The sequence below is a fragment of the Aptenodytes patagonicus genome, chromosome 7 (assembly GCF_965638725.1).
Source record: "Aptenodytes patagonicus chromosome 7, bAptPat1.pri.cur, whole genome shotgun sequence".
NCBI lineage: Eukaryota > Metazoa > Chordata > Aves > Sphenisciformes > Spheniscidae > Aptenodytes > Aptenodytes patagonicus.
Window position 1 is genome coordinate 71,962,584 of NC_134955.1, and position 22,540 is coordinate 71,985,123.

General features: G+C 45.8%; 1 protein-coding gene across 1 annotated transcript in view; it reads left to right on the forward strand.

Moving 5' to 3' along the window:
- Positions 1-22,540, forward strand: part of MDGA2 (MAM domain containing glycosylphosphatidylinositol anchor 2) — a 397,387-nt gene that overhangs the window by 309,775 nt on the left and 65,072 nt on the right. Inside the window, exon 9 of the mRNA XM_076345813.1 lies at positions 456-725. Within this exon, the coding sequence (XP_076201928.1) occupies positions 456-725 (270 nt within the window). The remainder of the gene's footprint in view (positions 1-455; positions 726-22,540) is intronic.

Sequence of the window (22,540 nt, forward strand, 5' to 3'; positions counted from 1 at the left end):
CCTCAACTCTGTGCCAGGGTCATTGTTGCCTTGTGCACTTTATCTAAACCGAGTCAAGGCTTTTATCACTTTTTCTTCCCCTTCCTCTTCCAGAAAGTCCCGTGTGTCACAGTCTGTGGTTCCTCTGTGAGGCTTGGGAGGGCTGAGCCTCCTGGGCTGCACGGGTGCAGGACCTCTCACTGCATCTCGAGCGATAACGTCGGTGAAGCAGCACAGTGTCTTTAAGTACTCGGCAGAAAACGTCAGTAAGCAGAATGCAACGCTTTGGATGTGTACATTGCTGTTACTAGCTGATCGGTATCTATCGAGGTTGTATACTTACCATTATCGAGTTCCCCTCTTGTGGATGCTGGGTTATGCTGTGGTGCCCCAGCCTTTCAGCAGTGCCGGGTTAATTCTGTCTCTCATGCTAATTCGCTTACGAATCTCCTGCTTTCCCTTCCTGTCTCCCGCAGACCCCCCCGCCGTGGAGCCCACCTTTCTGGAGATTCGGCAAGGCCAAGGCCGGAGCATCACCATGAGCTGCCGGGTCCTGAGGGCGTATCCCACCCGGGTCCTCACCTACGAGTGGCGCCTGGGCAGCAAGCTGCTGCGCACCGGCCAGTTCGACGTGCAGGACTCCACCGAGTACACCATCAGCAGCCTCTCCCGTGACAGCTACGGCATCTACAACTGCAACATCATCAATGAAGCGGGCGCTGGCCGGTGCAGCTTCCTCGTGACAGGTAGGCTTGGCGGTATCTTGCTGTGCCGAGATGATGGACTTGAGCGTGCTGCAGGTTTGCGTGTCGTTGGGTAATGCTATTCCTGCTTCAGCTAACAAGTTACCAAAGAGATATATCCCTCGAAGTAAAATCATAGCTTAAGGCATCTGGTTTGGATTCTGGGGAGTTGGTAAGAAAATAAGAGATTTAGCTTATTTCAGTGGTTTAAGGATAAAGATTTTTACGTGCAAAATATAAATATGCCTTCTCTGCGGGCATCTGTCAGTATGCTTTTGAGAGAGGCCTGAGAGAATCATCACGCAGCAGATTTCTTCCATCTGAAGTTTGCAATAAGGCTTGTATTTCCTCTTCTCCTTTGGTATGCTCAGCGAGCTCGGAGAGCGGGGTGGGCAGACCACAGTCTCAAGCAACTTCAAGCTACCCGAGTACAGAGGGGTGTTGAAATTTGTTCCCTTTCTCAAAAAGCAAAGGACCTTGTGAAGTTAGTACACAAGATCACAGACTCAGGGAGGATGTGCAACCCCTGCCATGATCTACCCATGTTGTGTTATTAATGCACTGGATTGAGACAAACTTTATATGTCTTTTATCTTTAGTATCTTGGATCTGAATGTTAAACTGGGTGTTTATAGACATGCAAGTCTTGATTCTTCCTCTGTTGGAAATTAGTTACCATGACTTGAAGACTCAGCCGCCTGATCCTGCAACACCCCATGCCTGCAGCACATGTTGTGCCCAAGCTGAGGTTCTCTGGTCGCTGGAGTCACATCAGCTGTAGGTTCCCCATCCCTCTAGGCTGGTTGTCCAGGCACTTTTTAGAATCACTGGAGGGAAAAAAGCATCTCTATTAAGTGAACCATCTCCTCCCAAGGTCTGTGGTGGGTCAGGAACCCCCTGTGCCTCTGCACCAGCTGAGAGGGCGTCCAGCCACCCACCCTGTGTGGGCTCTCTCTGGAGGTCAGCATGAGCAGCCCCAGCCTCCCTAAGGACGTTGGAGAAGTAGCCCTATTTCAGCTCAAAATCCCTCCCATCAGCTGCTTGAAATGGAATGATGGGAAAAGAAACCAACAAACAAGAAATTCAGAATATGTAGAGGAGAGCTGTCTAAGAAGGAAAGATCCCCCATCTTAGTTGGGATTTTATTATTGTTTAACCGACTTGGGTCCAGCTACAATCCAATCTAAATGAGGTTTTGCTTTTGGGTTGCTGGCAGCCTGGCAGCTCCCTGAACCCTGCCATTGTTTAGGAAAATGGGCGTTATTATCAGCTTCACTGCTACCAGCAGAAAGGGTGTGGATTTAATGGATGAGCTGCAGAGCACCTCTCAGGGACCCTGCTCTGCACAAGTCCTGGATATCAGGGTAGACGCTCCACACACACCTGTCCTGGTAATAAAGGAAACAATTCGATTCAGCTCCCCAGTATTTTTCAGTAAAATTTTGTTTTATAGGAAAAAATGTGGGCCTGCTTTCATTTGGATCCTTTTTTTTTCTCTTTTGGACTTAGTTGAATGGCCTCTCATTGGCGAGCATTTCATCGGGCCAGCGGTGCGCGGCACAAATGTGGTGGGAACGCAGCAAGCACCCCAGTGACTGATGGCTTTGCTTCTTTCAAAATGTAGTCTAGCCTTTGGCTGACTTATCATTCAGAGCCTGCATGGAGGTATTTTCACAGGCACCGACTTCTCCAAATCTTTGGAGTTTAATCCAAAAGGTGGCTCCGAAGGAAACCAGAGAAAACAGTCTTTTTCCTCAAATGAGTAAATGCGGTTCAATTTACTGTTCATTGGACCTCATTCATTCTTGCTTGGACCTAAGACTGTGGAAACCTATTCTAAGGCAATTACTTTGCCAGGATTGGGGAAATCTGAGTGGCTGTCTGTGATTTATTACCATGCCAAAGCAAGGCACATAACCGAAAATTAGTACTAAAATGGTTTCATGATATACTGTCTCGCATCCCTCTGTGTGCCTTGCTCGTTTTTAGTTTATACCATTATGCGAATTTATGCTGTTTGGTTGCATTAAGGATGCTCAGAGTAACACTTTGGGTTATGATTTCCATGCTTTCCTCAGTCTTCTAAGGTTAAAACCAGCATATTTAGTAAATATATTCTTTGACATGTGGAGTTGAAATTGCTCTCAGGAAAGAGCAGCAGCTGTATTCTGGTCCCAAGTCTCATCAGGACAGATAAACTTAAAGCACTGGGGAACTGAAAATGTGCAGAAGAAAAATGACGAAGTGGTTAAAAAGGAGGCTTACATTTCACCGGGAATGTGAATACAGAAAAGAAATGGGTCACTTCTCAGGCACGTGCATGGAGAAAAAAGCCAAATAAATAACCCTGTGGCAGGAATCTGGTGATAGTGGAGAGCTCTTCTTTTGGGTGGAATAATGGGAGTTGTGGTAGCCCATTTTTAGTTGGGTTTATTTCCAGGTTTTCATGTAGTAGCAGTGTGCTGCAATGCTCATGTTGCAGGGGCTGCAGAGAAGCATTGGTATGCTAAGAGAAAGGTTTTCAGTACAGTATTAAAAGCAGCCTGGATGAAAAGATTTATACTGGCCCTAGAGTTTGTAAAACCTGCTCTTATTACATTTGTATTTTGAGCCAGATTTGAGAAGATGCAAGCAAAATAAATCACATGTGGAAAAGGGGGTTGGTTTATATCAGGTGGGCCAATCTGAGGCAGATTTAACCTGCTATTGTCTTAAAAATAAATACAAACATACAAGCAAAATTGTATTTGTGGGAAAGCAAAGTTGAGTTCGTGCTACTCGCAGCTTCACTATGTATATATTTTATTCAGTGGTTGCTAGTGCATATCATATCCAAAGAGAAACAAAAAGTACATTTCCAGCAGCGTGTCATTAAAACCCTGCCAAGGCTGGAAGCAAATAGGGGAGAAAAAAAAAAAAATAGATGCACAAAATGTCACGAATGGCACAGAAGCCTCCATGCAGGCGGAGGAAGGATTTGAGTGCTGGAGGGAGAGGCTGGGTAAGCCCAGGGATGGTCCCCCTCCCCGGAGAGGCTGCTGCTGGTGGCGGGGGCTCCTCCAGAGGCAGACCTGGAGCCCTCCCTGGGTCGCACCCTGGCTCCTGCCAGCCCAGGCCACCCCAGGGACACCCTTCTCGCAGCAACTTGGGTCTCTTCAAGTCAGGGGAGGTTGAACTCTGTATTTTCTAGGTTCCCAGCATGCAAGAGATTGACCAAGCAAGCCCTTGCGTTGCTGTCAGAAGGGTTGGTGCTGCAGCGGGGGTTGTTTAGCAATATTCTGTGCACCTGGGGAGCTATTTAGGATTAAGATTACCCGTAATTGAGGTTACCTGGCAAGTCTCGGCATAACATTTTACCTTCAGCGGCTTCTAACTTCGGCAAGCTTTAACCACTTGCGCTGAAATTTGCTATGCTGGTGGCTGCCTCAGGCTGAATTGTTCACAAAAGTTGCTGTCCAAAGAGGTTTTTTTTTAAGTAAGGGAAACAATATTTTGTTTCGTAGAATCGTAGAATCATAGAATAGTTTGGGTTGGAAGGGACCTCTCAAATTCTTGCAGCTGTTTAATCGGTGTGTTTGAAAGGGCCAGATACACATCCTTGCATGATTCCTTGCTTAAGTTACATCGTGAAATCTGTCTGTCCATCATTTATGGTGCTGTCTTGACAATGTTATAATTAATTTGTAAGATACTAATTAAAGTAGTAATCATAACACTGGGTAGTACTAAACAAAGCTACTAATGGCTTTATGTTGACGTAGCTACTTATACCAACTAACTTCTGATCCCACTGTTGAGCAAATAGTTTTGAATATTGATTTTGTGTTGTTCTCTTTTGTGGAATTTTTTCACCATAAAATATTGCATTAATTAACGAGACAATCTTTAATTATTTACTTACCCAGTTTTGCATCACACTTTCGGTGCTTCTGACCGAGAGCAAGGTCAAGCCAATCAGCTCATAATTACGTAGGTTATAATTGTTAGCTACCAGCATGACCACAGGTTTCCCTTTCTTCGGAGCTTCACTGGTGTTACTGAATTAAAGACAGAGCAGAGCACACCGTGAGCAAACCTGGGAGCATGCACCTACCCGCCCGTGTCCCCAGTCTAGCTGGGGCTGTCCGCTCCGTCTGCTTGAGGATCTCCCGTCTCCTGCCTTCCTTTCCCACATGCCTTAGGAAATTTGAATCTGAAGAGCTGGACACTGAATCATGCCTTCTGTGTGATCCCAGCATCCATCCCCAGTAGGAGCTGTGCGATTCCTCGTGTAGCCTTGCGAGAGCATCCTTGCTGGAAACTTACTCAGAAATTTCTGCCTCGGTGTTTCTTCTTTGCCCTTGGCACCATACACGGTATCGCTGTGGTCTGTGCAGGATCGAGCTGAAATCATAGCTGAATTACCATCCAGCCTTTTGTGAAAGCCGGGATGCTTTTGACACAAGGGCATCATCTTAAAATAAATTGCAGACACTTGAAATTGCAGGGTATTGGGTTCTTCTCCATGGCCCTGTTAGCTGAATTAAAGAGTGTTCTGCCATTTAAAGTTTTATGGCTTCGTTAATCCTTTTTTATTAGGGAAGGCCTTTTGCACTGAACTGAGGGACAGAAGTGTATATTATTTGTAGCTTCCCATTTTAATTTTTTTTCTTAGAAACTCTATGGGATTCATGTAAAGCAACAAGCAAAAATCCTGTTTTAGAAAGCTTGTTTGGAAGCAGATTCGTTGTACTCTTTTTACCTGCACAATCCCAAAATGCCAGGATTTTGCCAGTGAACTGTTTTCACTCTACAGTGGTTTTTTTGTCAGTGTGAAGGCAACTTCCCAAGCAAGTAACTCGGCGCAGTTTTCATGAGCTGAACTGTGGGTGTGTTGGCTGGAAGACATGGCAATGCCTCTAATGTCAATTCTGTTCCTCACTGCGTGGTTGCTCATCGTGGAACAATTGACCAGTGTCCGAACTGGTGGAGGGACGTGCAGGAGCTGTGTGTTGTATTTCTCTTTACAAATGCTTTGAATTCAGCAGTTTTCCTCTCCATGTCCCAGGAACCTGTAGCTGTTAGTGCCAGGCACCAGTGTCATTGCGGCTGGGAGGTCCCTAGCAGTGGCCAAGGGATGCTGGGCGTTACTGAACCCTTGCTCGCAATAGTTACTTGGGTTTTTTTCCAAAACCATTTCTTCCTCCTCATTGTTCCAGCCAATAACTGCTAGCAGTTGCTTTGGGCTTTGGGTTATTTGTCTGAGTTTCGGTTGACCAGTTCGGTTTTTTTGGTAATAGCTCTCGGATGAGTACAATGACACGGACACATTAGGAAAGCTCATTGGCAAGTCTGGAAGTAGATACACAGGGATCAAGAATAATCTACCTATCTAAAATATTTCAGAATAGTCTTCCTAAACTACTGAAAGATTAACTGGTGAGTTGAAAACAATTACTCACTTTTTTTTTTCTCAATGAGATGTATGCATGCGCAGTTTAAATGAATATTTTCATTACTTTGGTAAGTTTTAAAGCTATAAAAGACCATCCTGTCTTTCTAGTAGCACCAGCTCTTCACACACTCTCAGTTTTAGGGGGCTGTCTAGGGAACTCAGTAATCATAATTTAGGGGCAAAACCAGGTCTCTGGCAGAAATACCAAAAAGTAGGATTTTGACCCATTTGAGGTGTGTGCCAATTCATTTTATGCTAATTTCTAAACAAAGCTATAACCCAGAACTGAAGCAAACACGGCCTGAGTATTCCTCCTAACACCGCAGCGTTCCTCAATTAGCTCTGTGACACTACTGTCCTCCCCCCACCGAAAGGACGGCTTCTGCCAGACGAACCTGCGAGCCTCAAACACGCGCAAGTGGGGAGTAATAATATGATTTTATGCTCTAATTCTTTGTCTGGAGAGCCTTGCGGTAATCATGCTGTTACTTTACCCAGGGTATGAGCCTCCGGCCGGTGGTCAAAGCCTTACCTACCCCTGTTCGAGGACGGTGGCTGTGCTCCTGTAGTGCAGGCTCTGCTGGCAGCTACTGCAGGCGAGCTCCTTGGCTCTTTCCTTGGAGACCTTGGAGGAAATCGTGTCAGCTTGTCAATGTGGAAAGGTTCAGCATTGCCAAACGGGCTTCATAGCTTCCCGAGCTGGGAGGTGGCAGGATTCCTGCTCCGTTCCCTGCATCCTCCGGGATGGATGCACCTGCCCATGCTGAAAATACTCAACCCCTCAAATCACTGACTGCTGCCTGGTCGTGACTTAAAGGCAGGCATATACTTGAAAGGTAATCAGGCTCAAGAATCAGATTACAATAATTTCATATACTGAGGCCTGTCCCTCACCCTCTCTCATTAATAGGAACATTTCCAGTTATATTTTTCAGGCTTAAAGCTGTGTTTTTCTCTCTTCTGCTGATGCCCTCAATGAATATACAGGGACACTGACTGCATAGCTGGCTGTCCTGGGTCAATTAACACAAGGTGCTGATGAAAAATGAAATCTGTAAAAATACTTTTCCTTTTTTTCTCTTCCCATTCTACACTGTGAAGTGTTTCTGTATTAGCAATATTAAAGCCCGTTTGGTTGGGACAAAAATTTGTGCAGTTCAATTGGTAGTGTCCCTTTAATTTTAAAAATTGGAGCAGAATGGTAAATGACAGTCACAGGCGTGTTACCGGGGCAGGTTAGACCAACAGCTGTTGGTCTTTTAGGAAGCTTATATGGGAAAGGCAAGTGCTGTGCTGGAAATACAGACATTTTCTTTTCTTAGAATAAATCAAATATTCTCCTTGGTAGACACACTTCTGTTTCTCTTATACACATTTCCCTCAGTGGGAATTAAGGAATTATATTTGCTTTGTTCTTTTAAATATTTATCTTTTTCTTTTAATATGTGACATTTTTCCTCCAAACCGTTTACTGTCGATATTTTTGGCAGGGTAAAACCCTGGTTTGACTGAAATCTGAAGAAAACTGATCCACTTTGGTGAATTCAAAATTTGTCATATAGAGTCAGCACCAGAGGGCTTGAGGGTTGGTGGTTTGGGTTGTTTTAATCAAAATCTTCCCTGTTTATGCTATCTGCTTCTCTAATACTGTGATATCTCCCCAATGACTTCTTGCATCCGTCCTCTGCGTCCTCTCTGTTCGAGCAAGTCCCTGCACGGGTATGCGGGAGCCCTGCAGCAATGTGTTAGTGCCTGTTAGCTAAGTGCCATTAATTTTTAATCTAAAGATCCTCTCTTCAGTCTTATTATTCCTGTTTGTTTATTTCAGCTTGCTTTTTTTTTTCCTCCCAAGTTTGTTTTTTGTCATTTTATCATCTTAATGCAGAGCAGGGCTTGTCTTTGCAGCTGGGTGCCCCAGGGGCCGCTGCTGGAGGGCAGCGCAGAGTGGCAGAGCGGGTCTTCACCAGCTTTCTGCCACGTTATGAGAAAATTCAATTTAGCCATTTTCTCCCTTAGAGCATTTGTTAGGCACTTTATATCCTTTCCCTCCAGCTTAAGCCAAATTTAGTTCTTGAACAATGGGAGAGACAGAAGGATGAAGAGCGGAGGGGGACTGCGGCAGGTCGTCCTCTTGTCTCCTCGCTCTCACCCGTCTCATCCTCTCCCTGCTCCGCTCTGTTCTCCCCACATGGCCCACGCTAGTTTCAGAGTATGGAAAATAAGTCACATGAGGTCAAAGAATGTCCACATAAATATGCCAACAACGTAAACAATAATCTGTTTTATAATAGCTGACTTGTGCTGCCAGGTACTTGGATGCTCCGATCCTTCTGTATTCCATTGCAGTTCTGTGCTCCATCTGCTCCCTGCCCCCAAATTCTCTATTTTACCTTCTCTGAGTGTTAGACAAGTTATTTATTTTTCTAATTCATTATTCTGTCATAAAGGTTGCTTTAAATAAAACAATTTAGTATCATTACTTTTCAACATCCAAATCGTCTTGGAGCACGTACGCATTGTCTGAGGACATTTCTGAAATCAAAGTGGTGCTTGGACTCTCTGCCTGAATTTGTGTGAGTCGTTTGTGACTGGCTGCTGGCTCTGGACCATGGAACACTAACCTACTTATTGCTTTTAGATACTTCATCTGCCTCGAGATTAGCTATGACATTTTCCTGAACCGCTGAGATACTTCTGGTAGTTTGGCCCTGGGTCATTCGGCGGTGCGTTCCTGTCTGTCAGCAGGCACTCAGATACTTTGCTTTAATGGCCAATTTTCTGATGGTTATCCTTTTGAAATCTGCCGGAGTGCAAGGCTGAGGCTTAGGTCCGATTTCCTTTGCCCTTTATCTTCTTCTCTTGGGTAGTGTTATTGAGAGCCTCGGATTGAATTTTCATCTCCTTACTGCTGATTTACAGCCTGGACAAAGATGCTATCGCAGTGATGTCTGTTTTGGAAAATGGTGTTAAAACCATGCAAAAGTGGTGAACAGTGCATATTTTTTTCTTTTTTGTCCTTTTCTTTTGTTTTTTTTTTTAACAATTCAATGCCAGCAAGACCCGCTGTCTTGTTTTCGTGGTTGTCAGCAAGTGCAGAGCCCGTTGACTTCAGTTGATCTGCTCGAGGGTAGGAAGGCTCTGCAGAGGGACCTGGACAGGCTGGATGGATGGGCCCAGGCCAACTGTATGAGGTTCAACAAGGACAAGTGCCGGGTCCTGCACTTCGGCCACAACAACCCCATGCAGCGCTACAGGCTTGGGGAAGAGTGGCTGGAAAGCTGCCTGTCGGAAAAGGACCTGGGGGTGCTGGTCGACAGCCGGCTGAACATGAGCCGGCAGTGTGCCCAGGCGGCCAAGAAGGCCAATGGCATCCTGGCCTGCATCAGAAATAGTGTGGCCAGCAGGAGTAGGGAAGTGATTGTGCCCCTGTACTCGGCCCTGGTGAGGCCGCACCTCGAATACTGTGTTCAGTTTTGGGCCCCTCACTACAAGAAGGACGTTGAGGTGCTGGAGCGTGTCCAGAGAAGGGCAACGAGGCTGGTGAGGGGTCTGGAGAACAAGTCTGATGAGGAGCGGCTGAGGGAACTGGGGTTGTTTAGCCTGGAGAAAAGGAGGCTGAGGGGAGACCTCATCGCTCTCTACAACTCCCTGACAGGAGGTTGTAGCGAGGTGGGTGTTGGTCTTTTCTCCGAAGTAACAAGCGATAGGACGAGAGGAAATGGCCTCAAGTTGCGGCAGGGGAGGTTTAGATTGGATGTAAGGAAAAATGTCTTTACTGAAAGAGTGGTTAAACATTGGAAGAGGCTGCCCAGGGAAGTGGTTGAGTCCCCATCCCTGGAAGTATTTAAAAGACGTGTAGATGAGGCGCTTAGGGACATGGTTTAGTGGGCATGGTGGTGTTGGGTCGACGGTTGGACTCGATGATCTTAGAGGTCTTTTCCAACCTCAATGATTCTATGATTCTATGTGCGAGTGCTCAGCAGCACGGAGAAGTGAAGCCATCCGTGACGGCTGGCACAGCCCAGCTCTTCCTCCTGAACGGGACTCCCTGGAAGAAGCTGGTGTAACACTGGTTTGGAGATACCCACGTGCTCTTTTGTGCCTCTCGCGAGATGGCTGAGCTGTAGGGATCCACTGTAGGGATTGCATCATTGCCGACGTCTCGTGTTCGGGTGAGGATCCCACTGAAATGATCATGTCCGATTATCAGCGCGGATTTGGATGTGTCTGTTCCCCAGAAAGCAAATGCACTTTTAATAATATCGTAGTGACAGAGGGACGATTTCTTCCATGTGCTTTACTGAAGAGGAGAGTCCTGGCCATGGTCAAACCATGCCTGCAAGTTGGTGGTCTATCTGAGCTGTCTTCGGTGCAGCCGGGACAGCTAACGGGAGCAGTGAAGAAGGCACAGTCTCTCCACCCAGACTAAACCCAAGCATTTGTACCGCTCTCTGTTCAATTTGGTTACTGCTTAAACTGTTAAATTCCAGCTGTGCTGCATTTGCCCATGTGTGCTGTGTTCTTGAGAACGTCAAGTTCCAGCACGCTGCAGAAATTTGGGGTCTATCACTGCAATGTTATCAGCCCCGTGACCTCATCATTGTCTGATGGGGAAAACTGATGTCTGTGAGCTCCTGAAAACAGGGTAAGTTTAGAGATAGGTTAGAGAAAAGGGTTCAGGGTCAGATGCTGAGTTACTTACCATCCCCGGAGTGGTGTGCTGGCATTTCCATTTTTCAAGGTGTAGCAGCTAGATTTTCAGGCATGAAAATGTCCCAGGTTTTCTTTCCTTAGAGTGACACAATTGTGTTTCAAAAAAAGTTAAGAGCCAATGCTGCTTTGTTTTGATGTTTTAATATGTGACTGTGAGGGGAGCTTTACTGAAAACTCACCTGTATTTAGTGGTGCCACTTTCTCCGGAAAACAGAATTTAAATGTCAAATCTGATTAAAACAAAAACAAGAACAAAAACAAATAAAAAACTTCTGTGCTGGTTTTCTGGAGAAAACACTGTCTTAGTATAGCTAGAGAATCTTCTTTCTTCTTCTTTGAGGAGTAAATGTAAATGAGCGTGTTGTCAAGAACCTACTTCATAGCTGATATGTCAAATACTTTAATTATGTCAGTAACTTCGGGTAGTCTCAAAATGCCAAATGAAATGGAAGGATATCGGGCAGAGCACAGCCCCTTCTCCTCGACACAGACCAAGGCAAAATCCTTTTCTCCATCCTGCCGGCTGCTTTCCTGAAGGAGCTGGCAGCACAGCCCTGCTATTTACGTGCAGCATGTTTAAATGATATAGGTTATCCAGAAGGTGGGGGTTTTTTTGCAGGTGAATTTTTCCATGAATATTTATTTTCCAGAGCTTGCACAAATTATCAGAGGAAAAAAGTTTCAGATTTTAGTGTCAAAAAGAACTGCCACCTTTGGTCATGATGCAGTGATGACCAAAATCTGCTGTTGTTTATTCTGTTTTATTATTAGCTGTGGGGTAATATCTGCTTTGTGTTAAGCGTTTCACACTTGTACAAGAAGGAATATTCGCTGTCCTGAAACACTTAAAATATTAACAGAAGATGAACTTTTTTTTTTTTTAATAAACCAAACAACTTCTTATATGGCACACAACAGAAATGGCTTTTTAACAGAATTAGGAAGAAACAGGGGCCTTCGTGGGTTAAGTTAGAGAGGTTAAACCCAGTAAAACGGAGTATGTTTTTTGAAAAATTGCCAAGTTCAAAAAAAACCTAATCAAACATCGAAACAGCTTCTTTAGTGCAGTAAAACATAGCTTTTTCCTCAACTGCAGAATTCATGTTTGTGGTAATCTAAATAATTTATATGAATCCAGAAATGAGGTCCCATTAAGTCTTTTAAAACAAGGTTATTTTTTCCCTCAATCAATTTTGTGGCTAGTAAGAATATGTGTGTACTCTGGGAAGAACCCTCTGGATGCGGGAACATTACGGAGCAGCGGGTTGGATGAGTGGCATAGTTATTTGTTAAATCAGCCTGAAATACAGAAGAAGGATTGAGGATAAAAAAATAACTAAATAAAATAATGAGCTAGATCCAGGGCAATCAACAGGTTCATGCCTTCAGTTTAGGAAGGACGTGGCCATGGAGCGCATCCGCCATGGAAAGCACAACGGCGGTAGAGGGAGGTTGAGCACGCCCTAACATCTCTGTCACTCTAGAAGTTCAAGTACCATGTGCAAAGGAGAAAACAAAATCAGCAGGAGAGGATGCAAGTTTCTCCACCCTCATCCTACCTTCTCCCCAAAGCCAACTCAACGCACGTCATAGCGCGGGAATTAGCTCATTACAGAGCTCAGATAAAGAGAGAAGGGGTTCTGCTGGGAAAGGGGAATCAGCAGCATCTTTCCCCATCATCAGCACTTCCCTCTTTTCCAGGTTGAGTGTTTCAGGCCTTGTCCTTTGGATCTTGTCTTCAAGACTGAATTGTTTCAGGATTCAGTTTTTAAAAGCAAAAGTAGAGGGAAACATCAATTTTTGTTTGATTTCAATCAAAATTGGCTTTTCATTTTCAGTTAAAATTAGGATCCACAGTAAGTTATTAACTTAATCCTTATAATTAACTTTGTGCATCTCTTTTCAGTATGCCAGTTTCTTTATTGCATCTTTTATTGTGGTTCAACTCCACTGTTGGCTCCTGTTTGGTGGTATCGGGGTGGGTAGATTAGCGTGCTGCCTGCCCAGACCCCTCAGAGGTGGGTTCCTTGTCCCCAACACTGGCAGTACTGTGTCAGCTGGCCACGTCTGCCTGTTCTTGGCCCTGCTGGACGTGCTGTGGCAGGGCTCCCAAAGTGGGTTGCATCGGTCTTCCACCACGTTTTTCATCTCGGGCCCATGATGTTTTTCTCCGTACAAGGCAACTCCTGGCTCTTTGTGAGGAGCATCAGTGACTCACAGGTGGCCACATCAAGGGGAGCCCCAAGGATAGAAGCACGTTGCACCGGCAGCATCTGGCACGCCACGCGAGGGTTGTGCTGGGACGGCTCCCTGCTGCCTCTCCAGTGGCTTTTACCTCCCTGCAATTTTATAGGCCAAAAAAACCCCCGACCCTCCCACGGAGGTTTCTGAGAAGCAGTCTGGGACTGAGCTTATTATCCCCGTCCCTCCAACGAGGTAGGCAGTGATGGTGGCACAACGAGCCCTCTCCTCGGTGCGTGAACGGCTGCTAATGGCATCTCCTGGTGTTTTAAAGCCTCCCTCTCGTCTCTGTACATTAAAAAAACCACACAAATGAACAGACCGATGGCAGCAAGATGTTAAATAAGTGCACGGGGCTCAGCTGTACCCTGACGCTGTAATCATTTAACAGAAAAGCAAAGCAAGGTGCCAAATCTCGCTGTCCCCAAAGCCCTGCACAATGCTGGGGGCATTTGCTTCTCCCCTCCGCCTCTACTTTTCTGCTTCCTTTCAAATTGGAGGTCACGGTGTACAGATTTCTAGAGGCAGCTCCCAGTGCTGCTCAGCTGAGGGATATTTTAGATTTACCAAAACTTGTTCAAACTGTTAACAGCTGCATTGAGGCAAGATGGGAGGGATGTCCCCATTCTGTCTGATGGCAGGGTCTGAGCAGCCTTGAAGTCTGTTGGCTTTTGGTCCCAGCCCAATTCCTTGCAGAATCGTGCCAATAAGGAAACAAAATTGTTCAAAAGGTGTAAACTAAACTTCTTTTTTTTTTCAATACCAAAAAATGGTGTAAAGTTACTGGGTGTATGCTGAAGATTTTTTGCTTTTTTTACCCCGATATAACAAAACCATGTAAGACAATTACAAGCCTCTGGCAGATTATAATCAATCAATGTAAGAGATTATCTCAATAGAGGAGAACTTTTTTGGTACTAAGAAAGTACTGACAAAGCACCTTCAGACCTTAGTGTGTCCCAGTATAGACAAGTCATAAGATATAATCCATGAACTATTAATAAGACTGTTTTCTGACCAAAGAAAAGGTTTATGTCCTTTCCTAAACCATCTTCAGCCTATTTTTTACAGTTAGAAATTGAGACTTAGTTGAAAAAAATGCACTTTTGTATGACTATGCGGCAGGGTCGGCTAGAGGAGCAATGCCGTTTTTCAAGGCACCTACTGCCAAAAATGATTGAACCACTTCAGAGTCTGGGCAACCCAAACACAATTTTACACACGTGAAACAGGAACAGTACAGAGTGACACAGAAACGTGGCAAGAAAGAGAGGTAATAGGGGGAAAAAAGTGGGAAAGGGAGTAAGTTGGAGATTCATAACCTAAAATCCCATTTGAAACCACACTTCACCTTTGGATAATGTACTTTACTTTTCTTGAATAGTGCAGCCAAGCTCATGAGCATTGCTACAGCCCTGATGTTTCAGTGGAATAACAGTCAGTTTAAATTAATTAAACTCCTATGAGACCTTTTGTCCACACTGTATCATTGGCTCCTTTGCTGTAGCAAGACTTAAGAGCGCTTTGACAGTCGTGTGTTTTATTGAATCATGAGCTCTGATCTCAGGGATACGCTCCTGCCCGTCATCCGGAGCACAAAACAACCCTATGCCTTCTCTTGTTGCTTGTGTTTGACGAGCAAAATAATCTGCGTAAATTATCCAACAAGCTTTGGCATTAGCAAGAACAGCCAAAGACCGAGGACATTTTTCAGTGACGTGACTCCTGTCTTGCAGACTGTGTTGTGAGTAGTTACTGGATACGGCTGCCTCGCTGGCAGAGTCTTTGAGCACAGCTGAACCTCTGAAGAGTCAGAAGCACAGCAACTCAGATTTAAATTATCTGTGCATACAGAAATTTTAAGTAGCGTACTTTTTTTTTTTCCCCTGCCTGGTTCTCAAGTTGCATAGCCATTTTGAGAAATGGTCGGCTTGTGATGGATTACAGCAGGTTATCCTCAATTTTGAGCATAAACTGCCTTTTTCTGGAGCCCTGTTCCCTGAGTGCAGGACTTCTGATGCCAGGCCCAGGCTTTCACTTGCTCACAGGCAAAATCCAGGGGTTTAGCTGAAGAAAAAATTAGTATACGAGGATCTGGGCTTCTTGAGGGCAAGCTGGCATCTAGCCACGGACCAAAGCCTGCCACATGCAGAGATCCTCTCAAAGCCTATTCGGGGACACAGAAGCAACATGTTTAAATACCAGTAAGGTTCATTCCCCTAAAAGGGTCGCAACATTCACAGGGGGGATTTGAAAGGATGGAGATCTTTGCCTGTGACTGTGACTTTAGATAGGGACCGCCTGGTCCTTGTGCCTTCCTCCTTACTTTCTTGGGGAGCAGGCTGCACCATGCCCATGTGCTGCATCCTTCTGTATCAGTGAGGATGGATCTCCAGGTGCTGTCCCTCTGCTAGAGCTGGCATTCAACGCTGTCTAGCTCCTGTATGCTGTGTCCACAGACCTGGCTGCTGGGAGGCAGGACTCCTTTGCACGCCCTATGAGTTTCTTGTATGGTGCCTTTGACCTCACGTCACTGCAGGCGAGCCTTGTGAATGCACACCATGCACAATGCTGATATAAAATAACATAGACATTTTATGTTGTCTTGCAAATTCACCTCTGTTCCATTTTGCCACAAAACAGGATAAATTTCTGTGGAAGGGCAGTGTAAAATGAAATGAAGAAACACTAGTACAATTACACTTGTTTCTGCATTAATTATGTGGTATAATATGTCTAATATAATAGTTATGTCCAAACAGTTAAACTCTGGGTCTTAGAGAGTAAATTGACTGAAAACTTGGGGGGCGAACACTTACATGTTTCATTTGCCACCTGTTCTGTGGAGTCCCAAATCCAACATTGCCTTTGCGTTTGGCTGCTTCTCACTCGGGTTTATCTGGTATTGCTTGCCTCTGTGTTAATCTCCAGGCTGAACCGTACCTTATAATTCACTTTCTAGCTGACTCATCCTACCATTATTCAATAGTACGATGAAAACCAGTTCCTGGCAAGACTTTCCTTAAAGTTACATGAGAATGATGCGATGTTTAAAAATGGAGAAAATTTGTTGAAATTGCATGTTTTAAAAATGCTAGCAGCTTGCAGTCCCGTTCCTGAAATCGGCTGTATTAATACCCCATCTGTCAGTTGCATTCCTCATAACTTGTGGGCAGAATTTTATATAAGGTTGCTCGAACCTCATGTGGTTTGAAATCAATGATTTTGCGAAGTATTCTTGCTTTCTGAGCCCGCATTGTCCTTTCGTCTTTGACCACTGGGTCTGCCTGCTCTTTCTCGCCTGGCTAGCCAGTAGCTTGCCAGGGTGGAGGAGCGCTACACAGCACATCTGGGCAGCACTACGTGGTGGATCACACGTGATCCGATGCAGAGATGCCCAAACCGCTGCCAGCACGGGCTGCCCGGTCTCACAGCGCTGCATAGAGACACCGGCACTGGCGGCTGATCCCTGCATGCCTTGTCTGCTCCCCAACGCGCTGGAGACCCCTTGGCGTTTCAGGTAGGGTTTGGAGATGAAGCCCAGCACTGTGTTGGTGTGGTTTTGTTCTCTATTGCAGAGCTAGCTTGCTGGTGCTGTCTCCGGGATCTGGGTGGCACCCCGCTGCTGTCACCCACAGACCTGCCCTGGGCAGTCCCCGGCACCAGCTGCTCTCCTGAGAAACTCCCAAGAGTGTACACCTCCACCGCATCATCTCACTGCACCTTGGTGGGGACACGTCCCGACGTGTGCCCCAGACTGGACTGTTTCTTCCCAATCCTCCCTTCTTAGAAGGAATTCAGAGATTGCACATGCAAGCCATTTACGTTATTTGCATTTTCATCTCTTTTTATGCTGCTCTGTGCAGACATATTCATAACTGTTGTTCTACTCAGGGTTTTTGCCTGCATGCAAATGGATTATAATTTGCCAGGACTGCTCACATTAAAGATCTGGATGCCTGGATGAAGCAGAATTGCACAGGGCAGCAGCAAGTAAGAACAGAGGCAGCGTTAGGAGCAGGCAAAGTCCTTGGTTTCTGTAGACAAGTTTCTGAGCACAGCTGGAATAGCTGATCCCCGTCTGACCTGTTTCTTCTGGGTTTTTTTTACTGTTTTTTTTGTTAAAATGAGCACGTGTGCTTGTGTGGTGCCTGTAGAGTCTGCCGTGTTTACAAGAGATGTCCCAGCCGCTCTGCGGGACGTGTGGATGCTTTGCAAGTCTGGTGGCATTGGGAATATCAGTGTCTTGATTGATGGTGGTGGAAAGTTATCACAGGGAGGTTGAGGGGAGAAATGACTAGGTGTTTAACATCACTGATAGCTCAGTGTGTTGTTTTCCCTTTTCTCAGTACAAATATATATCATGGGCTGGGTCCTTCCAGCCTGGTGGAAAAAGCTCTCAGTCCTGTAGCACCCACGGGCTGTTAGACTTAAATATGGAGAGAGCTGGTAGAGCGAGTGATTTGAATTACTGTTAGAATTAATTTATTTCTTTATGAAGACACCCATACAAACTCCCTGTAAATCCTTGCTGTCCATAGCACTGTTTCTCTAAGGAAGATTTGATTACAAGCTGACTATAAGTTATTAGCTATAAGTTATTAGCTTTCCAGTAAGTCTAAATGAATGTTACAGGCTATAAACTGACTATATAAATTACAGTCTCTCATGTAAAGCTTAATGATGGTTGCAGTAACATTTATATCTTTCCCAAGGACAGGAGAGAATTTCTTACTGTGTCATTGATTACAATAGTCCATATCCCCATTTCATGCCTCGAGTCAAACTGGCAGTGTGTTATTTTATTTTCCACCCCCACCTGGTGTCTTTGGTCTGAAACTTGAAGTGCTTTCCTATGCACCTCGTTCCCTTGCGAGCATCACCTCGCGGCAGCACTGTTTCCCATGGAAAACGCATCGTGGAGCTGGAGTTGGGCATGGACCATCTCTTCCTCCAGGAAAAGCAGCACGTGTCCTCTTCAGGTTTGGTTTGGTTTGGTTTTTGTCTCTTGCAGTACTGTTTGCTCCTCATGAGCAGGACACATCCGTCCTCCACATCTGTGTCTTCCCCCGGTTTGGGAGCAGCAGCCCTTCGTAGTCCAGCCACAGCTTTCCCGGCTGCAGCGAGAGCTCTGCTGTATTCTCAGACCTTAGGAATAAGAAGTTAGACTCTAGCTTAGCTAAATGTTAACTAGTCAATGCTTACCGTAATTCAGAAACACATGCAAACATGTCAGAATAAGTAATTGATCTCCCCACTTGTTTAAATATTTCTCAAATTTGCCACTCTAGGGACAGTCATGGATGGCTGGGAACTGTAGGAAGTGGGAAAAATAGTCAAAGACCATATGTCACCTATATTCTAACCTGTGTGGTCTTAAAATTTCTACTGAAGTATCACTACCATTTAAAAATTATTTTTCATTCATCTGCTAGGCACAGTAGGTATTTGATTTTAATTAAAGACCTTGGAGGCCGTGGAGATTGTAAGAGTGCTACTGAGCCCAGAGCGTCTCCTAAAAATGTACAACAGGAAAGACCATTTCCAAAGCACGCAGAGTATTGATGTTGTTTTGCTTCCCGCTGAACTCGCTCCTGCTGGTGGAGAATCTGAATTAAGAGGAGCTTTGCCAGCCCCCTCGGAAGCAGACTGCTGCCCTACCTCACACGCTTGACCAGGGCGGTTTAAACTGTGGGCGGTCAAATATGAGAGACAGTTCTTACTGTGTTAACAGGTTTTTTTCACCAATCTCCTGGTCCAAAGCCCAGTAAAGGCAGTGGACTCTGAGCCAGAGACTGCCTTCTTGACAATTAATTTCCAAACTCATCAGAGTTTTGAAATTTGGGATATTTACTTCTCTCGGGTCATCAGTGGAGCAGGCAGTGCCAAATGTGACCTTTTAGCAAAGGTGACAAGGTGTTATTACTGGATCTCAACCATGCTTTTCCTGTCATCTAGTAAAAAGAGAAAAATGAAGTTAATTAATTTCATCCTGAGGCTGAAGTATCTAATTTGAGGAGTGGAGGGAGGGGTTATGTGAGGTTTTTCACTGTGCTTCAGACGTATTCATTTTTAACGCAAGTCTGCCCTAGGGGAAGAGGGAAAATAAAGTTAGTTCACCCAAAAGAGGAGAGGATTGTGAACGCAGCAGTGGATTGCACCACTTGAGAAACTACTGCTTGCACGTACTGTTTAAGTTCAGTTGTGTTTCTGCGCGTTGCTGCATGAAAGCCGCAGAAGGACCTGACGAGCCTGGCCTGCTTCTTCCTTTGCTGTGCAATGAAGCTGATAACGAGGGAAATCACAGCGCTAAGCCAGGTCCTGGGCACGTGTCTCTAGTTTTCAGTGGTGACCAGTCGCACGTGCTCGGCGTGAGCCTGGAGCCCAGAGCAGAGGCGTTGCCATCTCCTGCTTCCCAGTCCACTGGCAAGTGGTACCATAGGTGGCTGCCGAGCTGCTGTCCCGGGGGGAACACTGTTTCTTGGGCACTGGTGGATGTGGCCTCCATGAATGCGTCTAAACTTCTTCTGATGTCCTTTTGGCTTCCATGGTTTGCAGTGGTTTGGGACACTAGAGTCTGGTCCCAGGTGAAGGAGGTGAGCTGCAGCCAGACGTCTCCAAGCGCAGCACTGCTGATGTGTCTCTGCTTTGACACTATATCCTGGGCTATTTCAAAGTAGCCTCCGGAGGCTGATAGTTAAGAGTAAATACATCCCTTCCTGTTGACCACAGGATGCTTTGTGCAACTAGAATAATAAAGATGAATGGCACAGCTTTTGAAGTAGAGAGCTTTTGGTAGCTGAGCTGTAGGGTATAGGTCTATGTCTGGGGGCCAAACCGGTGACCCCAGGAATTAGAGAACATGCAGCTGCCTCCCTGGGTGATGCAGGTGCTTGAGTGTACGATGCTCTGGGCTGATGATAGTTATTTTATGTTGGATAAACAGAACAATGAGTGATCTGGGCGAAAAGAAGAGCAATAGGCATCCCTTCCATGGGCTGGCTGCTCTGTTGCTGGCAGCCCTGAAGGTGTGTTTTCAGGGAGCCTGGTACATGGGAGTGAAGAACATGCCCCAGTTAATATTGGAGCTGAACCAGGCCCTCCCCATGAAGAAACCTGCCCTCTGTGGTTGCTGCAAATAATTTCAGCAGTGTTTCAATCCCACAGAGCCTGAAGAAACTGCATTAAAGAATGTTTAGCAGGGAGCCCTCGAGCATAGCCACCGAAGAGCTGACACAAGGAGTGCCCAGGGAGGAGAAAAAATCTGCATTTCAGTGTTGCTGGTGGGAAGCAGGGGCAGTTCATTTGCTGGCTGGCATTTTGTTTCGGTTCTTCCTCCAAAATGTTTGTTTGTTTGTGTGATGTGGGGGTATTGTGTGTCGGTTCTGGACTGGATCGGAGCAGCCGTGAGCTGTTGTATTTACCAGGAACTGGGGAGCCCGTGGTAGGGAAGGGAACGGGGGTTAGGGAGCTGCATAACCCTGAATGCCAAGAGGGGAGAGCTTACAGCTGCCTAGGAAGCCCTGATAAGCTTAGAAAGCATCGGGGGAGCGTGGCCAAGGAGCGGGGCTTGACCTGGGACCGATGGACAGAGCCGCGGGCGGGCATGGCTGCGGGGCAGGTGTGGAGGAAGACCTGCGGTACCCGGCAGCTGGGGGGGATGCTCGGGAACGGAATGGCGTGCAGCACCGGCCCCAGGCTCACCCGCGGGCTGGGGGAGCAGCATGGCCGAGGGATGGAGCCAGACCAGCTGCTGCTGCCTGTTCGGTGTGTTGCTCCCGAAGGACTGCACAGAGCCGCATCGTCTCCCTGCTGCAAATGTTTCTTCTGTGACTCAGTGTTGCGCTCTGATCCCGAGATACGTGTTTTGCTAGGCACTGTCAAGAGCTTCCCCACCTCAGCCCCTTCTCAGAGGCCACAGTTTTCTTTACGTGCATGTGGTGACACGTTATTATTTACAATTTCACTACAGCATCCTGCTCTCTGTATGACAACGCTTTCGTTTCCCTACCCATCCTGCGTTTATTAGGTCTTTAGCACTTACTAGCAAATGACACTGCTTCCCCCTTCCACACCTGCAGTTCCCGGGGGATTTCTGTGGAGTTCACTTCGGCGACAGGTAAATTACCTCCTCCACCTCAAGCAGAGGCTTCGCTTTGTTTTCTGTTGAGCTGTATTTCACCTTGCTTTAGTAACCATTTTCTAGTCAGGCACAGACACGCATCTGCAAACATGCGTGCATGCACTTATGTACGTAGGGTATATGTAAGTGTGTGCGTATGTGTGTATCTAGAAAAATTATGGCATGAAATTATGGCAAGTACGTATATATGTGCATGTGAGCTTGCAGAAAGCTCACCAATAAAAAGGGGGCTGTGTGTGTGAAGCAGCCAGCTTCAGAGACTGTTCTAAACTGGATTTATTTATCCCTCAAAATGTCATCGCACAGGTCACGTTTTATCATGGCCTGTTTGAAAGGAAATCCAAATACATTGTACCATGTCATAAACCTAATTTCAAATTGTATTGAAGCTTTTTGTCAATAAACACGGGTGTGCTAGGCACAAATGAATTGAAATGAAACTCGGCAACACATTGTGTTTAGTTCTCGGTGAGATCTGGTCTCGCTGTGAAAAGGAACAGTGTTTTTTACCGTGAATCCCATGTTGGAAGGAGGAGGAATTGCAGGGAAGAACAGTGCGAGCTCTTCCACGGCTCAGCCAGCAGATGTCACGTTTGGTTATCGCTGGCGAGGCGTTTGATCGCAGCGCTGCGGTCGTGCTGCGAGGCTAGGGATCAGTGCAGGAGAACCGGGGAGAAAGGGAAAGAATTCATTAAAAGGCACGTGGAGAAGGCGTCTGATGGATGAAATGAGTAGTGTACTCCATGGCATAAACTTATTCGTGTAAGTGTTAACTGGGATGTCAGTTTACTGGTTCAAAGCAAACCTTTCTGTACCTGGAATGGGAACCTCTTAAATCATTTGGGATGGGCAGAGTACACATACATTTAAATTTGTGCTCCAGTTAGGCATTTGAAAGTTCAGTTTGATTCCCAAATCATTCCTTCCCTGCAAGTTGCAATATGTTAGCAAACCTATATATCCCTTGGGAAGACACCTTTACTGGAAAGTGTGGGAAAGCGTCATCCCCAAGTTCATGGTGTTGGGAGCAGCAGGTATGTGGTTGTCTGTTCCTGCAGTAAAGAATTCCCTGGAAGAGCAGCCTCATCCACCTACTTTGTGGGGATTATTTATTATTAATGCTTGCACTTGATTAGCTTTAGTACTACTCTGCACTTAAATGCCTCTTCAGCTGCTCAGCCGAACTGTTCTGTTATGGCTTAGACTGTTCTTTACTGGAAACCAAAGCCCAAAGATCCTCCCATGGACAAACCTGCTTTTGGTAGGGCAGGAACCCCAGCTTATGGT